This window comes from Cygnus olor, chromosome 1, assembly GCF_009769625.2.
Source record: "Cygnus olor isolate bCygOlo1 chromosome 1, bCygOlo1.pri.v2, whole genome shotgun sequence".
NCBI classification, from domain to species: Eukaryota; Metazoa; Chordata; class Aves; order Anseriformes; family Anatidae; genus Cygnus; species Cygnus olor.
In genome coordinates, this window is record NC_049169.1 from 9699841 (window position 1) to 9721475 (window position 21635).

The following is a 21635-nucleotide window of genomic DNA, read 5'->3' on the forward strand; positions in this document are numbered from 1 at the left end:
AAGCATGTAGTAAGCAGTACACCTTAATAAATTGAGCCCTCAAGAGACCGGATTGTCTGTGTTTCATCAGAAGAGAGCTATGATTATTTGAACCATATGTATCTTCCAAAACTCAAGGGTTTTAGAAATTGGTTCTTTCACTTGTTAACACTTAAGATATTAAACATAATGTAAAACATTTTATGCAAGCATAATGTAAAAATAACATTTCTTTCCATAGAAATGCTTTCTTCCATAGAAATGCCTTGGATGACGTGAATAATGTGCTCAAAGACTATTTCATGGATTCTGCTGTCATCCTTAGAATGAAGTAATTTTGTATTAAAAATACCTGATTTCTATTTCTGCTGGAAAGTATTTATGGGCAAACATATTTCTGAAGCTTTCTGTCATGAATTCTATATTTAGAAATATATATATATATATAATGGCAATAATAATTATTAATGTGTACAACATTATCACTTCTTATCACCAGTTCTCAAAATGTTTTATTAAAGAAATAAGGATCATTAGGATTTGAAATCACTAGAGGATTTTAGGCAGTCACATTATACTGGTTTAATATTGCTCATAAGAGTAGACGTCTATTCTACTTTGGACTGAGATCTGGGGCAATTTAATAACAACAATGGTGTTATGTCATTTTGCATAAGCAAGAAATATAAGAAATATGGTTTAACATTTTCTATCACAACCACGTTTTAAAAATGTATTGGTAGAGAACATTTTAGGATTGTATCTACATTTTCTGAGAAAAAAAAAAATCACACTGGAAAGCTAAACAATTCATTTTGATAATAAAGTCCCTGGTAATAGATATATGTCATTATGACTATAGAAAATGTATTTGAATGCTTCCCAAAATTTGCTATTTATCATCAAAATGAATAAAAAATAAATGATCCATCACTGTGCAAGCAATATCCAATTATGTGGAACTAAATATGGAATCAGTATAGTAAACTTAATTTAAAATACCTGAAAACAGATGCTGAGTGCCAGTTTGTTGAAAGCATGTTGTGAATGCATTAAAGCAATTATCCTTTGAACGCCATTTACATATTGGATTTATCACTTTTTGGGATAATGTCATGCTTGTTGTTTCTCAAGTCCAGATAAAATACAGGAGGAAAGCTGTTATTAATATGCAGTTTCAGAAGTACTTCGTGAGTATTGGTGTGGTTACTTAGCTTAAAGTTAATGAATTTAACGGGGGAAATGGTGGTTGAGCTCTGGATTAGGCCTTATATCTGAAGCCATAGTAGCTCATGTAAATCTAAAGTAATATCCAGAATTTTTTAGGGTCACATATTTAACAGAAGGCAAATAACACTTCAACCTACAGTATCATTAACAGGTACTGTAAATGTTATCAATTGATTTACAAAGAAGATTTCTTTTAAGAAAATGTCAATTGGCCATAGCTTCTAGGTAGGTTTGATTACTTATGAAAAATATCCAGATTTTATTATATTACATTGAATTCCTTTTTAAGAATTAGTAACAATAACTTTTTTTTTGATTAGAATGTGCTTCTGCTTAAAATTGCCGTAAATCTAGCTTGTATGAAGATTATATGTGTTTATTTTCAATTTGATATACAGTTCCATTGCAAAAGTTTCCAACAAGAACTAAAAACATGAAATACCATCTAAGCATAATTTTTGTTTTTTAGTAGTGTGTAGCATATCAATACTATGTGCTTTGGTAGATTTATAATGGTCAAATTTCTGTTTAGTTACTAAAAACAGACCAGTTACAGTGGTACTAACTGAACATAATATTTTGCCACTAAGTATAAGAAAAACTAAGTATTTGCTAGATGTGACAGAAGGAAATATAATAACATGAAATGGAAATATCAAGAATCAGGACATGAGCTAATATGATTAGCTGCGTTAAAGGATTTCAAATTCCACTGAAATTTTTCTGCCATAAACTAAGTAGAAGAAACAAAAATATACCCTATGATTTATTAAATGTTCTAGTTATAGATTTTTCCAACAGCCTTAAAGAGAAAAGCGAGACTATACTGTGTACAAATTGAAAATCTTCTCATCTGTCCATACCATACCTTTCAATTTCAGAATCTTTTGCCTCTGTAATTTAAACAAAGTCACAGACAAAGGTCTTCTAAGGAGGGTGCTTACTTTTCACTATAATTAAACTTCATCATTAGATCCACACATTCTTAGGAAGTATCTAGAAAAGCACCAAAGAAACAACATTTTTCGGGGACTTTGCTGCACCAGTTCACATTGTGAAGCCAATTACATTCTCCAAATATAGCTACATAGCCAAACTCACCTGCTGTTAGGAGCAGAGGCTGAGTCATGTGAGAGTATTTATGAACTAATGGGTTTTTGCTTGTCATTACTAGACTTTGTTTTCTGTCTCCTACCCTGCCAAGTTTCTGAGGCATCTGCCTGCCAGCCACAGAGATAAAACCTCGAGCAGTGAAAGTTCATACTTCAGTCTGGCTCACAGACTTTTAAGTTTACCTCCTGCTGATTCTAGTTCCCTAAATGGCACTAAAGTATCTCAAGATCCAGGTATTAATAGTATAATGGCAACTTTCACCATTACTACTATATTTTTGAATTAGCTTGTTATTTGCATTTAATTCTGCCTTTAAAATTTTATTCAGATTTTTTTTGCTCAGATTTTACTCACAAACCTCATGTAGCCACATTAACTTCAGCTGTTTCTGGATGTTTTACACTGCTTGCTTTTCTGTTGCTCAACTGGTTCAGTCGCTTACTTGTTCACCTGAGGTAGTGCCTCTGTCCTGACTGTGTAATTAGTTTTGCAGCAACTTAGATGACTGATGACTGTGAGAGCAGGAAAGTAAAATTGCTAATGCATTAGCTCATATTCAGCAGCATAATTTTGGGGTGAGTTTTCATGTCTACTATTTTTTTCCCAGGGAAGAAAATTTCTGGCTCCTGTTACCAATTTTAGTGGAATATTGCCATTTAGAGGTCTTAACCTTGTCAGAAAGATCCAGCCACTTGTAAGATTATATTTTTGTCCTTGTGATGGATGAATCTTTAGAGTACCATTGAATATTAACCTGCCTTAAAGTACTGGTGGTTTGAAACTGAAGGATACTTGCACAGGCTGATATTATCATTAACCTATAGTTCATAAGCTGTGTTACAGATGTTTCAGGCTGTCTCCATATGTCTCCTATTTGTTTTTCTTCCTTTTTCTTTCTGCCCTTTTTAGGCACAAGCGGATTTTGGTTTTCACTTGTCCTATAATAGCAACTAGTTGAATTAAATACCATTATATAAGGCTCATCAAACTCTTACAAAATCTTTTCCATTATAATATTTATACTCCAAGACTATGCTGATAATTGGAAACATGAAATGTCCTCCAGGTGTTCACAGTACCTCTATTTTATATCTGTGGCCTTTACATTATTGATGGGGACAGAAGGCAAACCCAATTGTTACCTCTTCCTGTAAAGCAGCACTGAGATGTGCACCTTACCTATTCAACATGTTCAAAGTGCTAGACTCATGTGTCAGTGCCCTGCATCTGGAAAACATCTTTGCCAGAAGAATGTTCTGCAGAATTAAGTAGTGTGGGAGGTGAGAGTACATCGCTGTAGAATTTGAAAGGGGAACCAAAGACTTTTATGAGGGCAAAAAAGGGCAAAAGCAATAGACTCGTGCTGTTGTGGTGATGTAATGCTATGGAAAACAGAGCAGAGTAACAGAAACATTTTCACTCCTTAGGAAAATAGAAGATAATGCTGAAATGATATTTATTTGCATCCAAGGTCTAAAGCTATACATTCCTCACTATGTTTTTTAATTTCTGAGAAACTGGACAACTCACTATTGGACAACTATACTCTGGCTACTGTGAAGCAGTAACAATTTTTCTGCAATTAATGTCCTAAGCATGTTTTAGAAGTTAGAAAGAATTAGGGTTGGAACTACATGATCCTTAAGGTCCCTTCCAACCCAATCCATTCTATGATTCTATGACTAAAATATACAAAAACAAAACAAACAAAAAACCTACAGATATTATGAATATAGCTAGCATTTCTTGACAAATAAATAATAGAATCTTTCTTGTCAAAGGGATAAAGTATGAATAAGTTAACTGAATTATATTTGTTATAAGAAAAAGTACAGTAAATAAAATCTGTCTGAATATTTGCCAACAAGCACTGGCAGAAACACAACAAACCTGAAGGTTTACTCTCAGCATTTAAAGCAGGAAGAAACTAAATTTGTTCTACATGGATGTTGTATTATTTTTATGAGGCATAATCTAGCAGCCCGGATTTGCTTTAAGGCCTTCACTTTAAGTATAGTGAATATGAATATGTAAATATTGAAGCAGTAATTTTTTTTGTTAAGTAAAAGATCATTCATATTGTAATGGTGTGTTTTTATTTATTGTGTAGAGCTTTTAAGTTAAAATAGTAAAACACTACACTATCTCTAATATCATTTTCTCAAATTTGGGGATCGTTACACTGAGGCAACTTGTTCATCAACTGTTAGGAAAAGGAATGGTCTTTTCTCTTTCGTCCTTTGTTTTGAGCAGTAACAATGCACTCTCCCTCAAAAATTATTCTTTTTTTTTATTTATCTTGCTTTTTATTTTTTCACAGAAAACCTTTATAGAGAGGTGTTTTGTTTTGTTTTGTTTTCACAGAAATCTGTAGAAACACAGCAAACAGAAGGGTTTTACTCATCTGAAATCTTTACCCATTCCCATGTGAGAAAAGCTGAGAGTTTCTTGTCCATGTGCTAGAACAGTTACTGTACTTTATTCACTAACTCTTTAATATAAAATGCACAGACTATTTTGAGCACTAGGGCCAGCACATCTTTCCCAGAAAAGCAATTTAACTACTAAATTAGTGTCATGCTCTTGCTTGTTCACTCCGCCTGAACCTGAAAATTTTGTTGCACTGCTTCAACAGGAAATGGAGAAAGCATCCATCCTTCCCTACCAATCTAGTAGCTAATAGCTTGTGATTAGTCCTCTTTATGGAAAGAGGAAGATCTGTGTTTCGATGCATTTAGAAAAGGAAATTGAACTCATGTCTGCTATTTCTCAGGTGACCAATTAAGACAATAGAATATTTTTTAAAATATTAGGCAGTGCTATATTTTCTCTGTCCAGAATTTCAAAGAAAATCACAGTTGCACCTGATCTTGTAAGTGTTTTAGATGTGTTCAGTATAATTGCAGATATTAAATCCTAGGATTAATTAGAAGAACAACCTCTTTTTGGCTTGTGTTCAAGTTTAAGTATGAGCTAGGAACTGAGTTGTTCAATTTAAGGATGTGGGTATAGCCAGAAGCACAACTCTTGACACCTTGAGGAGTCTATAGTCACAAGGTAACCCTTGCAAGCATAAGCTCGGTAATTTACATGAAGCCATATATGAGCAAGATTCAGTTGCTTAGAAGAGACAGGCATCTAGTGCCATTTTAGACTCCCTGGGTTATCCCTCCCATTTTCTTGGTATTCAGAAGGTGCTGTAACCTATTTTCCTACACTGTCCTAATATCTCAGATGTCCTACAATGCCCACAAAACCTAGTACCTTTCAAAGGAGCTGCATAATACTAATAAATTTGTATTTTTATAACCAAATTTTTCCCCAGATCTCCCTGCTTGGTGTTTTGCAGCCCTTCCAGATGTCACGTTTACTTCTGTGCTGATCTCTAAACTTACAGCAAAAATATGCTCGTATAGATTTGGTGGAGGCAGTCCTAAAAATATTTCTTTTTACAAGCTTGATCTTGAGAGGTGTTTAATATAGTCAATGTTTATTTAAGACAATTAAAGTTATAGGTGTACTTGGCAGGACTGTCTCTTACATGAGTAAGTTAACAGTTTAAATGATCAGGTAGAGGAATTCATTGTGCTTAGTATTCTCACTGAAAACAAGCGAGTGATTTCTCTGATTTATGTAAAGAAATATTGTCTTACCTATGAAAAATTTGCATTCAGGACAAGATGAAAGTAAATCGGGGGAAATTACCAGAGTATCCTTTCATGGCTTGTATATAATTAGAACTTTAAAATGCAATTCATATTCCGCAGGACTGACGTGAAAATAAAATAAATTGGATGTTTGATATTCTTACTAATAAAAAGTCATTTTATTTAGGACCAAAAAAAATATTTCCAGTTCTTCTTGTATTCCATTTCTAATTTCAGCACAAAAAAAAAAAAAAAAAAAAAAAGGCAATTTTCTTTTGAAAGAGAAATCTGCTGGATTTGCTCAGTAAGAGAAGCTTGCATTGAAAATACCATTTCCACATTGCTATTCAGTCTTGCACTAGGTGTATCACTGCCAAAAATGGTCAGTGCATTAAGCTTCGACAAACAAGACTCTTGTTCTATTCATCATGATACTCCTCTCTGTGACTTATTTTTTCTATTTGTTAAATTAATCCAAAAACACACGTGAAAAGTGTTTTAACCTCTCCTGTTGAAAAATGTAATGGAAAGCCTAGACATTAAAACAGTTCTCCACAACTATTTAGTAGATTATTTTTGAAGATGGCTCAGGAAAGAAATCACTTGTGAGGTTGAATGACTCCTTTGATAAAAAAATATTATCATCTAAGGAAACAGCTTTCAGAAAGTAGTTGCTTTAAGCCTCTGTTGGCATGAATCGAATCTAGTAAACAAATATAGTAATATATTTATCTAATTACTAAACTCCTTCAATGCCACAAACACAATATAAATACTAATTTCAAATAAAACTGAGTTGTGTTTGTTGTATTGAATTCATAGAATCACAGAATGGTTTGTGTTGGAAGGGTCCTTAACTATCATCTAATTCAAATCTCCCTGCCATAGACCTCCCACCTGCCACACCTCCCACTAGATCAGGTTGCTCAAAGCCCAGTCCAAGCTGGCCTTGGATAATGTCCTTAATGAATGTTAAATCTCTTATTAGAATGCCAAATTTCATGTTAAATTAATATAGCTATTAAATGCTAAATTTATTTCAAGTAAAAATATTATTTATTTTTTATTTTTTATTATTTATTTAGATATATTTATATATATAAATATATATATATATAATATATATATATATATATTTATATTATATATTTATTTTTTATTATTATTATTTTATTTATTTATTTTTTCTCTTTTCTATAATTTAAGATGTAAGTAAGGTATCTTTTGAGGAAAATTAGGAGTCTTTCCTTGAGACTAAACCAGAGACTTAATCTGGCATTTCATACCAGTTCCCCTGTGTATTGGTTTGACAGAAAAATCCTTTTTTCTGTTCAACTGGAATATTTCTCACATGTTATTGTGTATAACTTTTGAATGGTGAGTAACAAATTGCAAAACAAAAAGAGGGAGAGAATGAGAAATTCAAAGACCAGAATCTGAGTAAACCCTACTGGGATTCAATTTTGTTTTTATTCACACAAGAATGGAAATAAGAATTGTTGTCTAGAGAAGGGCAACAAAGCTGGTGAGGGGTCTGGAGAACAAGTCTTACGAGGAGCGGCTGAGGGAGATGGGATTGTTCAGCCTGGAGAAGAGGAGGCTCAGGGTGACCTTATCGCACTCTACAGGTACCTTAAAGAAGGCTGTAGCGAGGTGGGGGTTGGTCTATTCTCCCACGTGCCTGGTGACAGGACGAGGGGGAATGGGCTAAAGTTGCACCAGGGAAGGTTTAGGTTGGATATTAGGAAGAACTTCTTTACGGAAAGGGTTGTTAGGCATTGGAATAGGCTGCCCAGGGAAGTGGATGAGTCACCATCCCTGGAGGTCTTTAAAAGATATTTAGATGTAGAGCTTAGTGATATGGTTTAGTGATACGGTTTAGTGGAGGACTTGTTAGTGTTAGGTCAGCGGTTGGACTAGATGATCTTGGAGGTCTCTTCCAACCTAGATGATTCTGTGATTCTGTGAAAATTAGTCATGATAAATCTTTTTGATGTAAGAGAAATTTGAATTCAAACACAGAACTCAGATCTCATTTGTTTGGAACACCCTTTCCTCGGAGAACTCAGGACACATTTTTAATAGTGAAGTGAATTTTGGTAGTTTTGTATTTGGGTCCATTATGAAGCTGCCATTCTTAGCTTAAAGATGCAAATCAATTTCTGAAAACCACAGAATATATGATTGGCATATATGGTATCCCATATATGGATGCCAGAGTGTTACACCAATGCAAGAACTTTCTTTGACACATGAACTTTCTCTTTCTTTCTCTTCAAGGACTTTCCCTCACACAGGGGGCCAGTCCTCTCACAGAAGACCAGATGAGGGTCCATTTTTAATTTTTTTTTCCCCCCTACCTCTGGGACAATCCCACCTGTTCCATCATCAGCTGCTGGGACACGTCTAAACAACTGGGAAAGTTATGTTTAAGGACAGCTGTGAGGATAAAACTAAAAGGAACTTAGTGACTTTTACCAAGAGTGACTTTTGTTTCTTCAAAATGGAACAATTCACCATGATATAGATATAGGAATATATTTTTTTCCCTCAGTCCCAGCTCTGCTGTTTCTAAAACAGTCCTAGGGCACGGTCTGTAATGAATTCTTTTGAGACTCCCCAACAACAAAATGATTCTTAGCCTCTCCAACGTGCTGCGAGCCAAACTGTGCTCTGCACCATCTGCTTGAGAGTGCAGACATACCCCCAATGCTTGCCTCTTTCTTCCTTCCTGAGGCCTGATTCCAAGTTTCTGCAACATTACACAGGACGAATTTTACTTTCTCTGTAGAAGTGACTTTAGTCTGGATCATACACAGCTAAGCCCCAGATCCCCTTAACTGGTCAACATATTTCTTGACAAAATCAGTAATCACTTGGAAAATTATGAATATGTATCTTACAGAGCTTATACTGTTATTGAATTTAGTGCCAACACTTTCCGTGAAGTAAGTGGACACAGTGCTGGGTTTAAAACAAGCAACAGCATCTTCTCCATCCTCTACCCCATTCCCCACCCTCACCCTTACCACCTCCCCACCCCGCAAAAAAAAAAAAAAAAAAAGAAAAAAAAAGAAAAAGAAAAAGCGACACCACAGAAACAGAACATTATGCATACAATAAAAACCTGCAGTTTTACATGTCTGAGGGAAGGGCAAGGAGACAATTTCCAGTAATTTTTCAATTTCCACCAGTTCATTCCTATTTCCACATTTCAGTTAATGTCCTCAGCAGTGTTTTCTTTTTTTTTTTTTTCCTTTTTATAAAATATTTGGGAGAAAACTTGTTCCCCCAATCCCTACCTCATGATATATCGTGCACAAAGATTATGATATAAAGATTCACATACAAGTCTTCTGGAAAGCTGGCTCATTTTGAAAATTGTTCCCAGGTGTTTTGTGTCTCTTCCTTACTCAAAGATTATATGATTAGCATTTTAATGTCCCACAGCTTCTGGTCTAGTTCCCTAGGAGGATATGAAAATGAAGCCATGAAGCTAAGCTGTGTGGTATTTATCATGTATACTCTGATTGTATTTCAGAGCTCTGGGATTTAAACAGGACGTCAGTCTTTCATAGCCCATTTGGATATCTTGGCCTTCATATAATGCTGCTGGATGAGTATCAAGAGCGACTGTTTGTGGGAGGAAGAGACCTCTTGTATTCCCTCAGTTTGGACCGAGTCAGTGACAACTATCGAGAGGTGGAGTAAACAGATATATCTATTTATCACTTGGTTTGATAATGTATAGCACAAAACATCAGAGTTTGCATGAGTGGAAATGAGATAATGGAGTTCTTGTAGATATTAACATTTTGTGTATGATCTTTAATGCCATGTTTACCTGTAAAAAAAATACACTAACTATCATTTCTTTTCCAATGAAAATGACTCTTAATGACCCCTCTAGGTGAAGAGATCTGGGGTTCACATAGTTATTTTTCAGTCTCACTTTTTTCAGCATGTTTACTAAAATTTAGAGCATTGCACAGCACATTGCATATACCTAATTTCTGTATCTCTGCTATATAATTAAGGCTTAATCACTCCCTGTTATTAGTATGGAATTTTTCTACAGCACCAGGAAAACAAACAAACAAACAAAAAAAAAATATAAGTTATAAGAGAACACATAAACTATGCAAAAGCAACATAAATCCTGCAATTAATTTCTACCCCTCCTTAGAAAATGCATCATTTGCTCAAAATCAGTGCTTGTAAGTACTGACTGAAAGTATCATTTGAAGTCTACTTTGTGGTTTGTGGGAGGAGAAAGGGGAATTAAGTCACAATGTTTCAGATTCTTTTGTTTCTGTCCCTTCTTGTAAGTGAACAGCATATTCTCATACCAACATCCTGGTCCACCTCCTTATTTCTAAGGGTAATTAGCATGTTCTGTTATTGTGAATAGATATGTTTTATCCTTTTTATAAACAGTTTGGGAAAGGCAATCTTAGATATAGGGAAACAGAGATACTCAGGGAGGCCATTTGGGTATTTATCTACATTAAAAAATATATATATATGTAATAATTTTTTACTCCTCAGAGGTCACTATTACATACTGAGCTTTGCTCCTCCACAGTCAGATATGAGTTAATTCCTTTTCCATTTGACAAAACTTATTAATATTCTGTGACAAAATATTAGAGCTCAGGGATATAAAGACATTTATGAAGCAGTTGTTTATATAAAATAAGCTTTTCTTCCCCTCTCTTATTCCCTATTCAGCAGTAAATCTGTATGAAGAAAGATGACAGGATAGAACATTTTATGCTTCTGTCCAATCACCATTGTTCCATCTAGACATACTCTGGAAGTTTGTTATTCTCTTTTTTGTTGTTTTAAAATGGAAGATCAGCCATTTACTCTGTACGCTGTCTTGAGACCTATGTTCAGAGTATGACAAATTAATGGAAGCTTTTCTTGCCTACATGCCTGCTTTTATGATGTGCAAAAGATGAGACACTGGAATAAATGGAGCTTGACCTAACATGTTTTGAAACATGACCTCACTGGGACTTATCTCCCTCAAATACAAATGTCACAATCCTTTTCTCTTTTCCCAGTGTTCACTCAGTGCAGATCTCATTCAGTGATAGCTAAGGAAAACTTGATTGTCCCACAGCACTATCAGCAAAAGTGTGGAATGAGACATTTCTGTTATATGAGCGCTTGATTACTGAGATATGCTGGGGAAAGTTCTTGGAAACAAGAGACCAGTTAATTCATTACTATCAAAGTTATGTATTAAGCTGCCTTTAAGTGTGTGTTGATTAGCCTTTGACCTTTTCTTTCAGACTAAATACTTTAGTTTAATTAATTTAAGATACCAGTTATAATCTAGTGAAAGTATAAGAAGAAGGAGACAAGTTTCTGGGTTTTATTTTCTCTCTGGTAACCAGGATGAATCACTAGCTGCAGAAAAGCAGAAGAGATCTTTCAGAAATTTGGTAGCTTTGGAGTAGATCTCATTGATCTTTTTTTTTTTTTTTTTCTTTTTTTTGTTCTAGCAAATAGCTTGTGTGTTTTAATCCATTGCCATCCCATCTTCCACAATTTGGAAGATGAGTATGCTCTCTAAAAACAAAAATAAAACCCACTCCCAGCCAGATATGTATCCCTTCTGCCATAAAATGACCCTGTAATTCTTCAGGTAGTCAGTTCTAGCAAGAATGTCAGGAGTCCCCCAAAGAAAAACAACAAAATGCTGAGTGGACATAAAATGCTTATGATTTGAGACCTATTGGCTGTCAAAGTAATCCAGCATTTCTAATGAATTCAACATGTGATGTATATGAGGTATGTATCCCATAAATCTGCATTTGATAAACCACACTGTTCCTTAAAGTTCAATTCTTTATATCTGTCAAACACGAAGCAGCACTCTCAAAGACAGATCATAGGCCCACATTATTCTGAGCACCTATAATATACAGTAAAGAAAAAAATACATAAAAAATGGAAAATATCTCTCAGGAAAGGAAACTGTTCCTGTCATTCTTGTATCAGCTGGAGATTTGGGGAGAGCTCACAAACATGGTTTAGACCTTCTTTGTCATATTGGACAAACACAGAATATCACTTCTCCACTGGTCATATTCTATTTCCTTAGTCTACTTTGTATTTTTATTCTTCGTATCTTCCCTTGCATATGGTACACAGAGATTTTCTTTCTTAGTGTTTAGTACATCCTACCATAAGTTTTTGAAACAAAGCTAATCATTTGTTTTGGTTTCTAACATTAATGCCCTAACAATATCAGTGGCAAGAATGATGGAGGCCAAAATGAAATGTGGATATAAGTATTTACAGAGAATTAAAGCAATAAAACTGCTTGAAACCATGTGTAAAGCCAAATCTTCAGAGGTACCCTTCATATGACCTTTGCTTTCCCTAGAGATTTCATTTCCTTTCATACCACCTTTGGAATCAAACTTTGCACATATTTGCGATTTGATCCAAAGTCTTTAAGGCTTGTAATGAGCTAACACACTGATAGAGAATTTTATTTGATATCTGTTGCCAAGTTTATTTTTAAAAAAAACATTACAGTTAATTTTAATTGTTGCCAGAGCACATCTTTGTTGACAGAAAATTTGAACCAATGCTGGTAGTTCAGTGATCTGGCAGCTTATAGAGGAGGACAACCACTGGTTTGAGAGCAACCAAGGAGGACAACCTCTTTTCCTCTCCTGTAGAAGTGAAATTAAATTGTACTTCCTATTTGTCCAAAAACTCTTTTCAGATATTCATTCTGTGCAGTTTCTGCTTCAAAGTGCTCAGGAAGGACTTGCTATGAAGAAAAGCCTTCATAAGTACAGGCTTGTGCAGGCAGGTTTCAGTGCGCTGTTTCTGGTCCATTGTGAGATAACTCCAGGTTAGGATTTATGTTGGTGTTGTAATACATAATAAAGCCCTGACAACATATCCTGTGTTTCTTACCTCTGGTGAAGCTAGCTGTATTTCTGCTCTAGAGCTGGCTGAACACAAGCCCACTTGCTTGCATTTTCTTTGAATATCATATAGAAACATATGGAAATTGAAGTAAGAAGCACATAAGTTTGATTATCCACTGGAATTACTTTGCAAGAGGTAAGGTGGGTATGTATTTGTTGATACATACACATAGTATCTCCCAGACATAACAGGCTATTTTTGCAGAATTTGCATTTCAGTTAAACAAAAGTTATGTGTTAGTTAAGCAGTATGTATTGACTCAGAACAAGAACTGGAGTTGCTTAATTGCTCTGTCATATACCACAGTTCAGACTAGCTCACACAGTAGTACGTTTTGGCCTGAAGTATTATGAAGCTAATATAGTTTCTTGAAATTATTTTTCATTAAACTTGACATCCTGTTTTTTCTGAGACTAGTGACTGAGTATTGAAGCTGTTTGGAGATTCTAATTAGGATTCCAGATGCAATTGAAGTTTTTTTCCCTATCTGAACTTGCTCAGTAACTATCATTTCTATTGCACTATAATCCCTATAATTCTTTTTTTTTTTTTTTTTTCTACAAAGAGCATATTTAAGTATAGCTTTTTCCTATCTTTTTAACAAAGAATTCTTTTCAACAAAGAATTACATCAGTCAGGTATCAAGGATAATAATATTGTGGTGCAAGATGAGAAAACATCACTAAACATGAAATTTAAAAACTTACTTCACAGTAATCTGCAGTAGTGACAACTCTTAAATAATTATGTCCAAAAAAAAGGTCAAGCTTGTAGCACCGTGAAATGTATGTTACTGTGATGTTATTCCAGTCTAGATGCACAGAAAAATTTCTCAACAGTATGTATTGACAGCTTGCCAAAAGATTTTAATCCTGTCAAAGAACCAATTCAAAGTTGAAGCTGGTAGTTTTCATAACCCTAAAGCATAAACATAAGGAAAAATTACATGTGGCAGGTTAAAGGCTACCACTACAGTTGATTAATATCTGGATATCCATGCAGTCCAGAAAAATCTTATTTAACCTGGTTAAGGGAAAATGTACTAGTTGCACAAATATACTTAAGTACAGTAAGTACACCTTGATAAAGTATTATTACCTTAGGCCATTTACTACCCATTTGTTTTCAAATGATCATAGAGAGACCAAACAGCTTTTATCAGTTGTGTAAACCAAGCTAAAAAATTCTTGTGACGATTTCATGATTAAAAGGAATGATAATAATAATAATAATAATACCAACAACAAAAACAACTTTTTTGGTGTTTTTCCACACTATCTTTCTTTTTTTTTTTTTTTACTATGCACATTTTTGAGCACTACGATCAGACTTAGTATGCACATAAAATTGAATTTTGAAGAATGCTATGAATCTGATGTGTAGAGTCTCTCTAGGTCTAAGTATAAAAGAATCTTGAAGAGATCAAAATCTTAATGCTTGTTTAGATTAAGACTCATAAGCTTTGTAAGAAATGGCTTCAGGCAACTAACATGAGTTTGCCTTAGATGTAGGTAACTGGCTATGAAAATACAAGATAGATTCCCACAACTCTGCATAACTGATGGAAAAGGTACACAGGTGACTGCCTTTCTCCTTCTGACAGACACTTTTGCTATGACAAGCTATGATAAGTATCCTAATAGGTAATACACATATGTCTGAGACAACAACAAAAACAGGGTTTCACTTGGAGGATTTGTACGGGAGTCAGTTTTAAAAAGCAGATCCACAGCAGCAGTGGTAGATACAGTACAGCTACTGTTGCTCATTAACCTTTTGATAAGAACAATCCACCCAGGAGGGAAATCCCTCCATCTCTGCAAGACGGTTGTGCACACATCCACCACTTCTCATCATAGTATGCTAAGGACCAAATCCTTCCTGCTTATTCTGCATCTGCTTTTAAGCCTTTCAGATAAAGGGGTAACATTGAACTCTTTTTTTTTTTTTTTTTAATCTCTCTCTTAATCCTGTTTATGTATTTTAATCACTATCTCTTAAGTGGAGAATGTGTACATGAAATATTTTGAATAGCACTTGGACTAAGTACAAAAACAATCACCTACACACATTATATTTGATAATAGGTTACAGAGTCAACTATTCATTCATGATGTGGTTTCTCAGTTTCTGCATTCCTAACACCCCCACGCATCATTTATGGGCTAAAAAAAAAACACACAACATTTTAGCCTACCAGTAAGAGCATGTCCCTGTGGTTGAAGCTGTGGCTTTAAAATTTTAGACTCAGGAGATCCTAGAGCTCACATCTTCTAACTTCTAGGCCTTTGGGTTAAGAACAGGCTGTTCCTTACTCCATCCTCTGCCAATGAGCAAAGGAAATAGTAAATGACCTTGACTTCTGAGTTTTATGCTGAATAAACCAGGAATGATGACTGGATTAGTGCCTTCACAGGACTTCAACAGAGTTCATGTACCTCAACAGAGTACCTAACAGCAATACAGATTCTAAGCAAGAGTTACTTCTGATCGTATATAGGTGACTATGAGACTATCTGACCCAAAACAAAAGTTCTGATTAATTTTAGATTCCTTGCAAGATTTAAATGGTGTCTGAACGTAAGTGGTTTTATTCAGGCCACGAGACCTAAGCACACGCAAGCTGTTGAAGTTCACAAGAATAACATTTGATCTTTTGTTATAAAATGGTCTCATCCGTGTCCTTATTTATAAATAAAGACCTCTAGATCTGGTGATAAGGGGATTGAGAACAGCCCTGTGGAGGACTTGAGGTGTTGGCTAACAAAAAACTGAATTTGAGCTGGCACTGTGTGCTTGCTGTCCAGAAAGCTGACTGTATCCTGGGCTGCATCAAAAGCAGTGTGACCAGCAGGTTGAAGGACGTGATTCTCCCCTTCTGCTCTGGTCCTGTAAGACCCCACCTGGAGCACTGCATTCAGCTCTGGAACCCCAGCACAAGAAGGACATGAACGTATTGGAACGAGATCACAGGAGGGCAATGAGGATGACCGGAGGGCTGGAGTACCTCTCCTATGAAGAAAGGATGAAAAAGTTGGGGTTGTTCAACCTGGAGAAGAGAAGGCTCCAGGGAGTCTTTATTGTAGCCTTCTAGTACCTAAGGTGGGCTACAGAAAAGCTGGAGAGGGACTCTTTGTCAGGCAATGTAGCGATAGGACAAGAGGAATTGTTTTAAACTGAAAGAAAATAAATTTAGAGTAGATATAAGGAAGACATTCTTCACTATTGAACATGTTGGCCAAGAACAGTTAAAATTGTTGCCTCATCCCTGGAAGTGTTCAAGGCCAGGCTGGATGGGGCTTTGTGTAACCTGGTCTGGTGGGAGGTGTCCCTGCCCACGGCAGGGGGGTTGGAACTGGATGGTATTAAAGGTCCCTTCCAACCCAACCCATTCTATGATTCTATGACTTCAAGATTTTTTTGGTACGACTCCAGGATTTATAACTTATTCTAAATACTTGGATTTTTGGGGGGTTAAAATTATTTCAAGAAAATGAAGTAAATATAATTCAAAAAAAAAAACTAACGGGAGATGGATTTAATTTTAAAATGTTTTTCAGATAGAATAATAATTTATTACTGGACTATTGACAAAAATATCTTAATGATGACATCCATTTTTTCATACTTATTTGTTTTCAGCCAAGTGTGTTATCACTGAAATGAATATGATTTTGTTTTCACTTTTAAAAACATTAAGAAATAAAATAACCATTCCAGTCTACTCAATGTTTAACATTGTTTTCATCCAAATAAATCATGCATTTGGAATGAAAATTATTTTTTTTTTATAGTAGGTAACAGAAAAATGATCCTACTTGTGTAATTTGGCTTCACTTCCAGTAATTGACTGTGAAGAGCTGATCCTACTCCCATGAGGTTAATTGTTGACCCTCATTAACTTCCCTGTAAGCCATTTTCTTTCCTAAGTGCCACTTAAAGCAGGAAATCAGTAGTTCAAAATTAATACTCTAAGGGAAGTTGTTGGAAGTCACTGACAATTTAGCAGGGACATTTCTACTCAATTTGTATAAAATGTCCAATACATTAACTTCTTTTAAATCTGTTTACTAGTATTAATTTTGCTGAGTTACCCTATGCAAAACTGTTATGTTACAACAAAAATGTCACCATCTTGTACATTTTATAGATATTTTAGCTAAATTATTTGGCTTGAAATCTGTTCAAAATGTAACGGAAACTTGATTAAATGTATACCATGCAATAAAATAGTCTCACATGAAGAGCAGTGGAAAAGCTGTATTAATACGATCAGACTACCAATTGAATGATTTCCTATGTTTGTTTTTCTTCAGATTCACTGGCCTAGTACACCTCTTCAGGCAGAAGAGTGCATAATTAAAGGAAGAGATGCTGTAAGTATCATTTATTACAAATCAAATATACTTTAATTATACTCATTGCTGACCCAAAACAAGTATTCAAGCATCCCTAAATTTCAGATAGATCAAAGCATAGATATAATTCTAAGTGTTGCAGCTTAAAAATACGTAACCATTATGAATATACTAAATTATTAGTTTAATTGCTTTTCAAAGCAGCTCATAAACAGGCAATGAACACTTAATCATCTGAACTTTCTCCTAATTCTTTCTCTGGTGATAGCAAAGAAGGTGCCTTAGTAATTCCTTTTCCCATTTCTATTTCCCTTTCTTTTTATACATGTAGAATATCTTATCTGTTCAAACCTTTTCACATTCCAATTCATTTCTAAAATTCAAATTCTCTAGAAACATTCACAAAGCAGCTAAATTAGTAGTAATTATAAGATATATTCAAAATCCTTTTGCCCTGTAGGTTTTCTGGCATACTAATATAAATATTTTATTTTAACGAACCTAGAAGCTGTTCTGTTCTTGTGTTTCAGTGCTTTGACTTTAATCACTTCCCAGGAAAAGACATGAAAGCTCACTGACATACAGTGGCTGATATCATTGGCATGACAGGATGAAAGTTCTTCTGGATGGGAGCTCTCTATAATTTTGCAGTGCACCAAGCTCATTATCTGCACCTCATAAATACACAGCAAATACAACACCTAATAAATCTCACAGCTGTGAGAGCTCACACTGTACGAAAGGATTTGAAAATGATGATAGTTTTACAGCAACAATGATAGGAACACATAACAAGGAAGGGTACATACAGTGTTTTCCCAGGAAACACAGCAATCAGGCAACCTTGATGATACCACTACATACTCACTGTGAAGCCTAGGAAGTAATAAAGATTCTGGTTGAGGTACAAGCATGAGAAACGTCCACATCAAGGGAATGGATGAATCAGAGTGGAAAAGACAATATAAAATAATAATAATAATAATTATTATTATTATTATTGTACTTGATACTTTAGTCCTCACACTCACATGGCTTAGAACTGATTTTTTTTAGGTATATTAGAAGTTCATTGCATTTTTCTGGAAGCTTTTGGACCTTTGAGGATTTCAGGTGTCATGTTGAATATGGTGTTTTTCTATATTATCTGAACTTCATGGTCATATTAAATGAATCAAAAATCTAAGGTGTTTCAGTTTTATTTAATACTACTTTTCAGCATAGGCTGCAATTACATTAAAGCTCTGTCATTTTTTCTTCACCATTACACAATGCAATGTATTTTCTGATACTTTGAAAATATTCTTTGGGTTAAATAAATGCATAAATAGGTATGGTTGTTCCAATGTAATGTAAAGTTTTCACCCTCAGACTCTCTAAGGATTCCCTAAAATTTGAAACCGTTTAAAATCCATTCTGCTAGTGTGTCTTCAAATGTGCACTGTAATGAATATGATCATTCATTACATATGTTTCTCATATTCTCTCTGTGAATGTCAGGTGTCTCATTTTCTAAGAAGAAGATCAGAGAATTTTTAAATAAACACAAGAATACAGAATTGGTGTCTTAAAAATAACGGAAAAAATGTTAAAATTGTGAAAGCTGGAAATATTTTAATACCAACAAATAGTGAATGATACTCTGATCCTCATGCAAGACCTAATTATGTGTGGGACAATGTAAATGGGTAAGGCTAATCAATTCCAGGGAATCCTTAGTAATTTTCATTAACCTGCTCAGTATTCAGTGAGCTAAATTGCTCAACATGCAGAGAATCTAAATTAGAAACAAAACTACTCGCCTTCTCATCTTCATTTTTTGTAGCCATAAATGAATATTGGCCTAATGGTGTTACATCTTAAAATCAACCCTTTGCCTTTTCTAAGTTCTGAATTCTATTTTTCACACTATAAAGTCTCTGAGAAAAAAAAAAAAATACTCATCAGTGGTCTTTCAAAGTTTTTTCTTGTTTATTTCCATCTTTATTTTCCTTCACAAAAGATCTGGTGCTCACTGCATCACTGATATTAAGGTCTGAAAATGTTGTAATAAGCATCTCAGTGTTGAGGAACTTCAAGTGTTCTCTGCTAGCTCGCTCTGTATGACACAACAAGCCACTTTTACAAGCTTTTACAGTCTTTAAATCTTAGCAGTTCATCTTGTAGCAGTAAAACCAAATACTGTAGTCATAAACAAAATTTTAGAAAGCTTGCAAAAGACTAAATAGGACATTTGGAAAAGTCTTAACAATTGCATCGTCTTAAACTCAGGTCACACTTTTCTGATCCAGTTCAAGCCAAGGATAAAATCGTTCTGCTCTCATCCAGTGTGCCAGGAAACACACCTGTAGGCCTGTGGTGTGAGAGCTTTTGATCCTTTCAATTATTTTATCAGAACTGGAAATCATACAGAAACAGAAATCAAATTCTGTTGTGATGACTAACTCCTTCACACTAAGAAGTTTCAGACGAATGAAATTCTACAAATCTATTAATATGTCTATGGAGCCTCCTAAAGATAAACACAATATTTAATAATTTAATATAGTAGGAAGACAACTTATTTTAATATCTCCTGCCTGATTCTTCCTTGTTACATGTACAAGATATTATTAATGGGGTCAACAGCAGTGTCTAGTTGTCTTTTTTTTTCATTTGTTTTGATAAAGGCTACCCATTTGGAATGACTTTTTCTATATTTGGTGTCTTCTCCGCAGAAATTTTCAGGCATTTCTGTGAAGACACACAGGAGAAAAATTGTATAATTTTTGCTCATGCAAAGAAAAATATAATCCTAAGATCTCTGTTCCTCTAAAGTGCTTTTGAGACAAAGATCAAGCGTTCCAGAGATATGTGGATAAAGAAAATAATAATAAAAAATGGAGAAAAAAGCAGATCACCACAGAGACAGAACAGAGGGAATAAGTCAGGAAGGTCATACTTGGAAGAGAGAGAGAATGAGGAAGAATGTCAGTGCAAAACATCTACTTAAAAAGCTACAAAACATCATAAAACTACTATGTTTTAACATTCCACTACTGCCAGTTAGTAAATATGCATGAAATACAAGCGAAGTGGGTATCTCTGTGTGCTGATTTTCACGTACTTGATGACATCCCACTAATCTCAATTCACTGTGTCTCTCAGTTTGTCTGGGAATTGAAGTAGAATTTTTTTTTTCAGTGGGTCTAAAAAGTATTGTCAGGTGACAGACCATGTGGATGCCACATGGAAGAAGACATTAGTAGTAGTAGTAGTAGTAGTTTCCTTTAAAAAAAAAAGAAAAAAAGTAGGAAAGAAAAAAATAAAAAGGAAAGAAAATAAAAGAAAAAAATCTAAGAATTAAGAAATTCAAAGAGTGATATTAAACAAGGTTCATTTGTCCTTTGCATATACAGGTTGCCCAGAACAGTTAAAGTTGTTGCCCCACCCCTGGAAGTGTTCAAGGCCAGGTTGGATGGGGCTTTTGGCAACCTACTCTAGTGGGAGGTGTCCCTGCTCATGGCAGGAGGGTTGGAACTGGATGGTCTTTAGGGACCCTTCCAACCCAAACTACTCTATGATTCTATGATATTCATATTTAATTACACAGCATGTTATCTGCCTGTGTAGGCTATCTATTTCTTTTGCAGAATCACAGAATAGTTGACGATGGAAGGGGAATGGCCCCATCCCTGATGCCCATGTATAAGCAGAGACAATTTAAGCAGAACCTGGTGTCCAGTTGCCTTGTGTGGTTGAAGTCCCCTACAAGGACCAGGTCCTATGAATGCTAGGCTAGATAGGCTGTTCCTATCTGTCTGTTGAGGGCCTTGTGTTTATTCTACATTTTCAGGTGACCTGTAGCAATTATCCACTGTAATGTCACCTATCCCTCTCTTCCCTTTAATCCTAACCCATGAACTCTCAGTCAGCTCCTCATCCATCCACAGGCAGAGCTTAATGCTCTCACGCATAAAGGACAGCACCTTCTCATCATTTTCCCAACCTGTCCTTCCTAAAAAGCCTGCACCATTTCATTACAACACTCCATCAGGGAGCCATCCCACCACATCTCCATGACCCCAGCAAGATCACAATCCTGCAACTGCATCCACATCTCTGACTCATCATGTTTATTCCCCATACTGTGTGCATTAGTGTACTGGCACTTAAGAGAGGCACCTCAGCATGTCAGATTCCTAGAGAGGGTTTGAGAGACTTCTCCACGCTGGTGCCCTGTAGGTATTTCCCCGCTTACATGCAACTATTGGAGGTGACCCTGCTTACACCCAATGTTGTTGATTCCGTGCTCCTGTCATTCCTGTCACATCACCACATATCCTCTGTTCATCAACCCTGTCCATCA

At 35.2% G+C, this 21635-nt stretch overlaps 1 protein-coding gene across 2 annotated transcripts in view; it reads left to right on the forward strand.

The window, feature by feature from the left end:
• Window positions 1–21635, forward strand: part of SEMA3E (semaphorin 3E) — a 147852-nt gene that overhangs the window by 66084 nt on the left and 60133 nt on the right. For both annotated transcript variants that reach the window (XM_040548273.1, XM_040548268.1), the window contains exons 2-3: window positions 9511–9671; window positions 17246–17305. In XM_040548273.1, the coding sequence (XP_040404207.1) occupies window positions 9511–9671; window positions 17246–17305 (221 nt within the window). The remainder of the gene's footprint in view (window positions 1–9510; window positions 9672–17245; window positions 17306–21635) is intronic.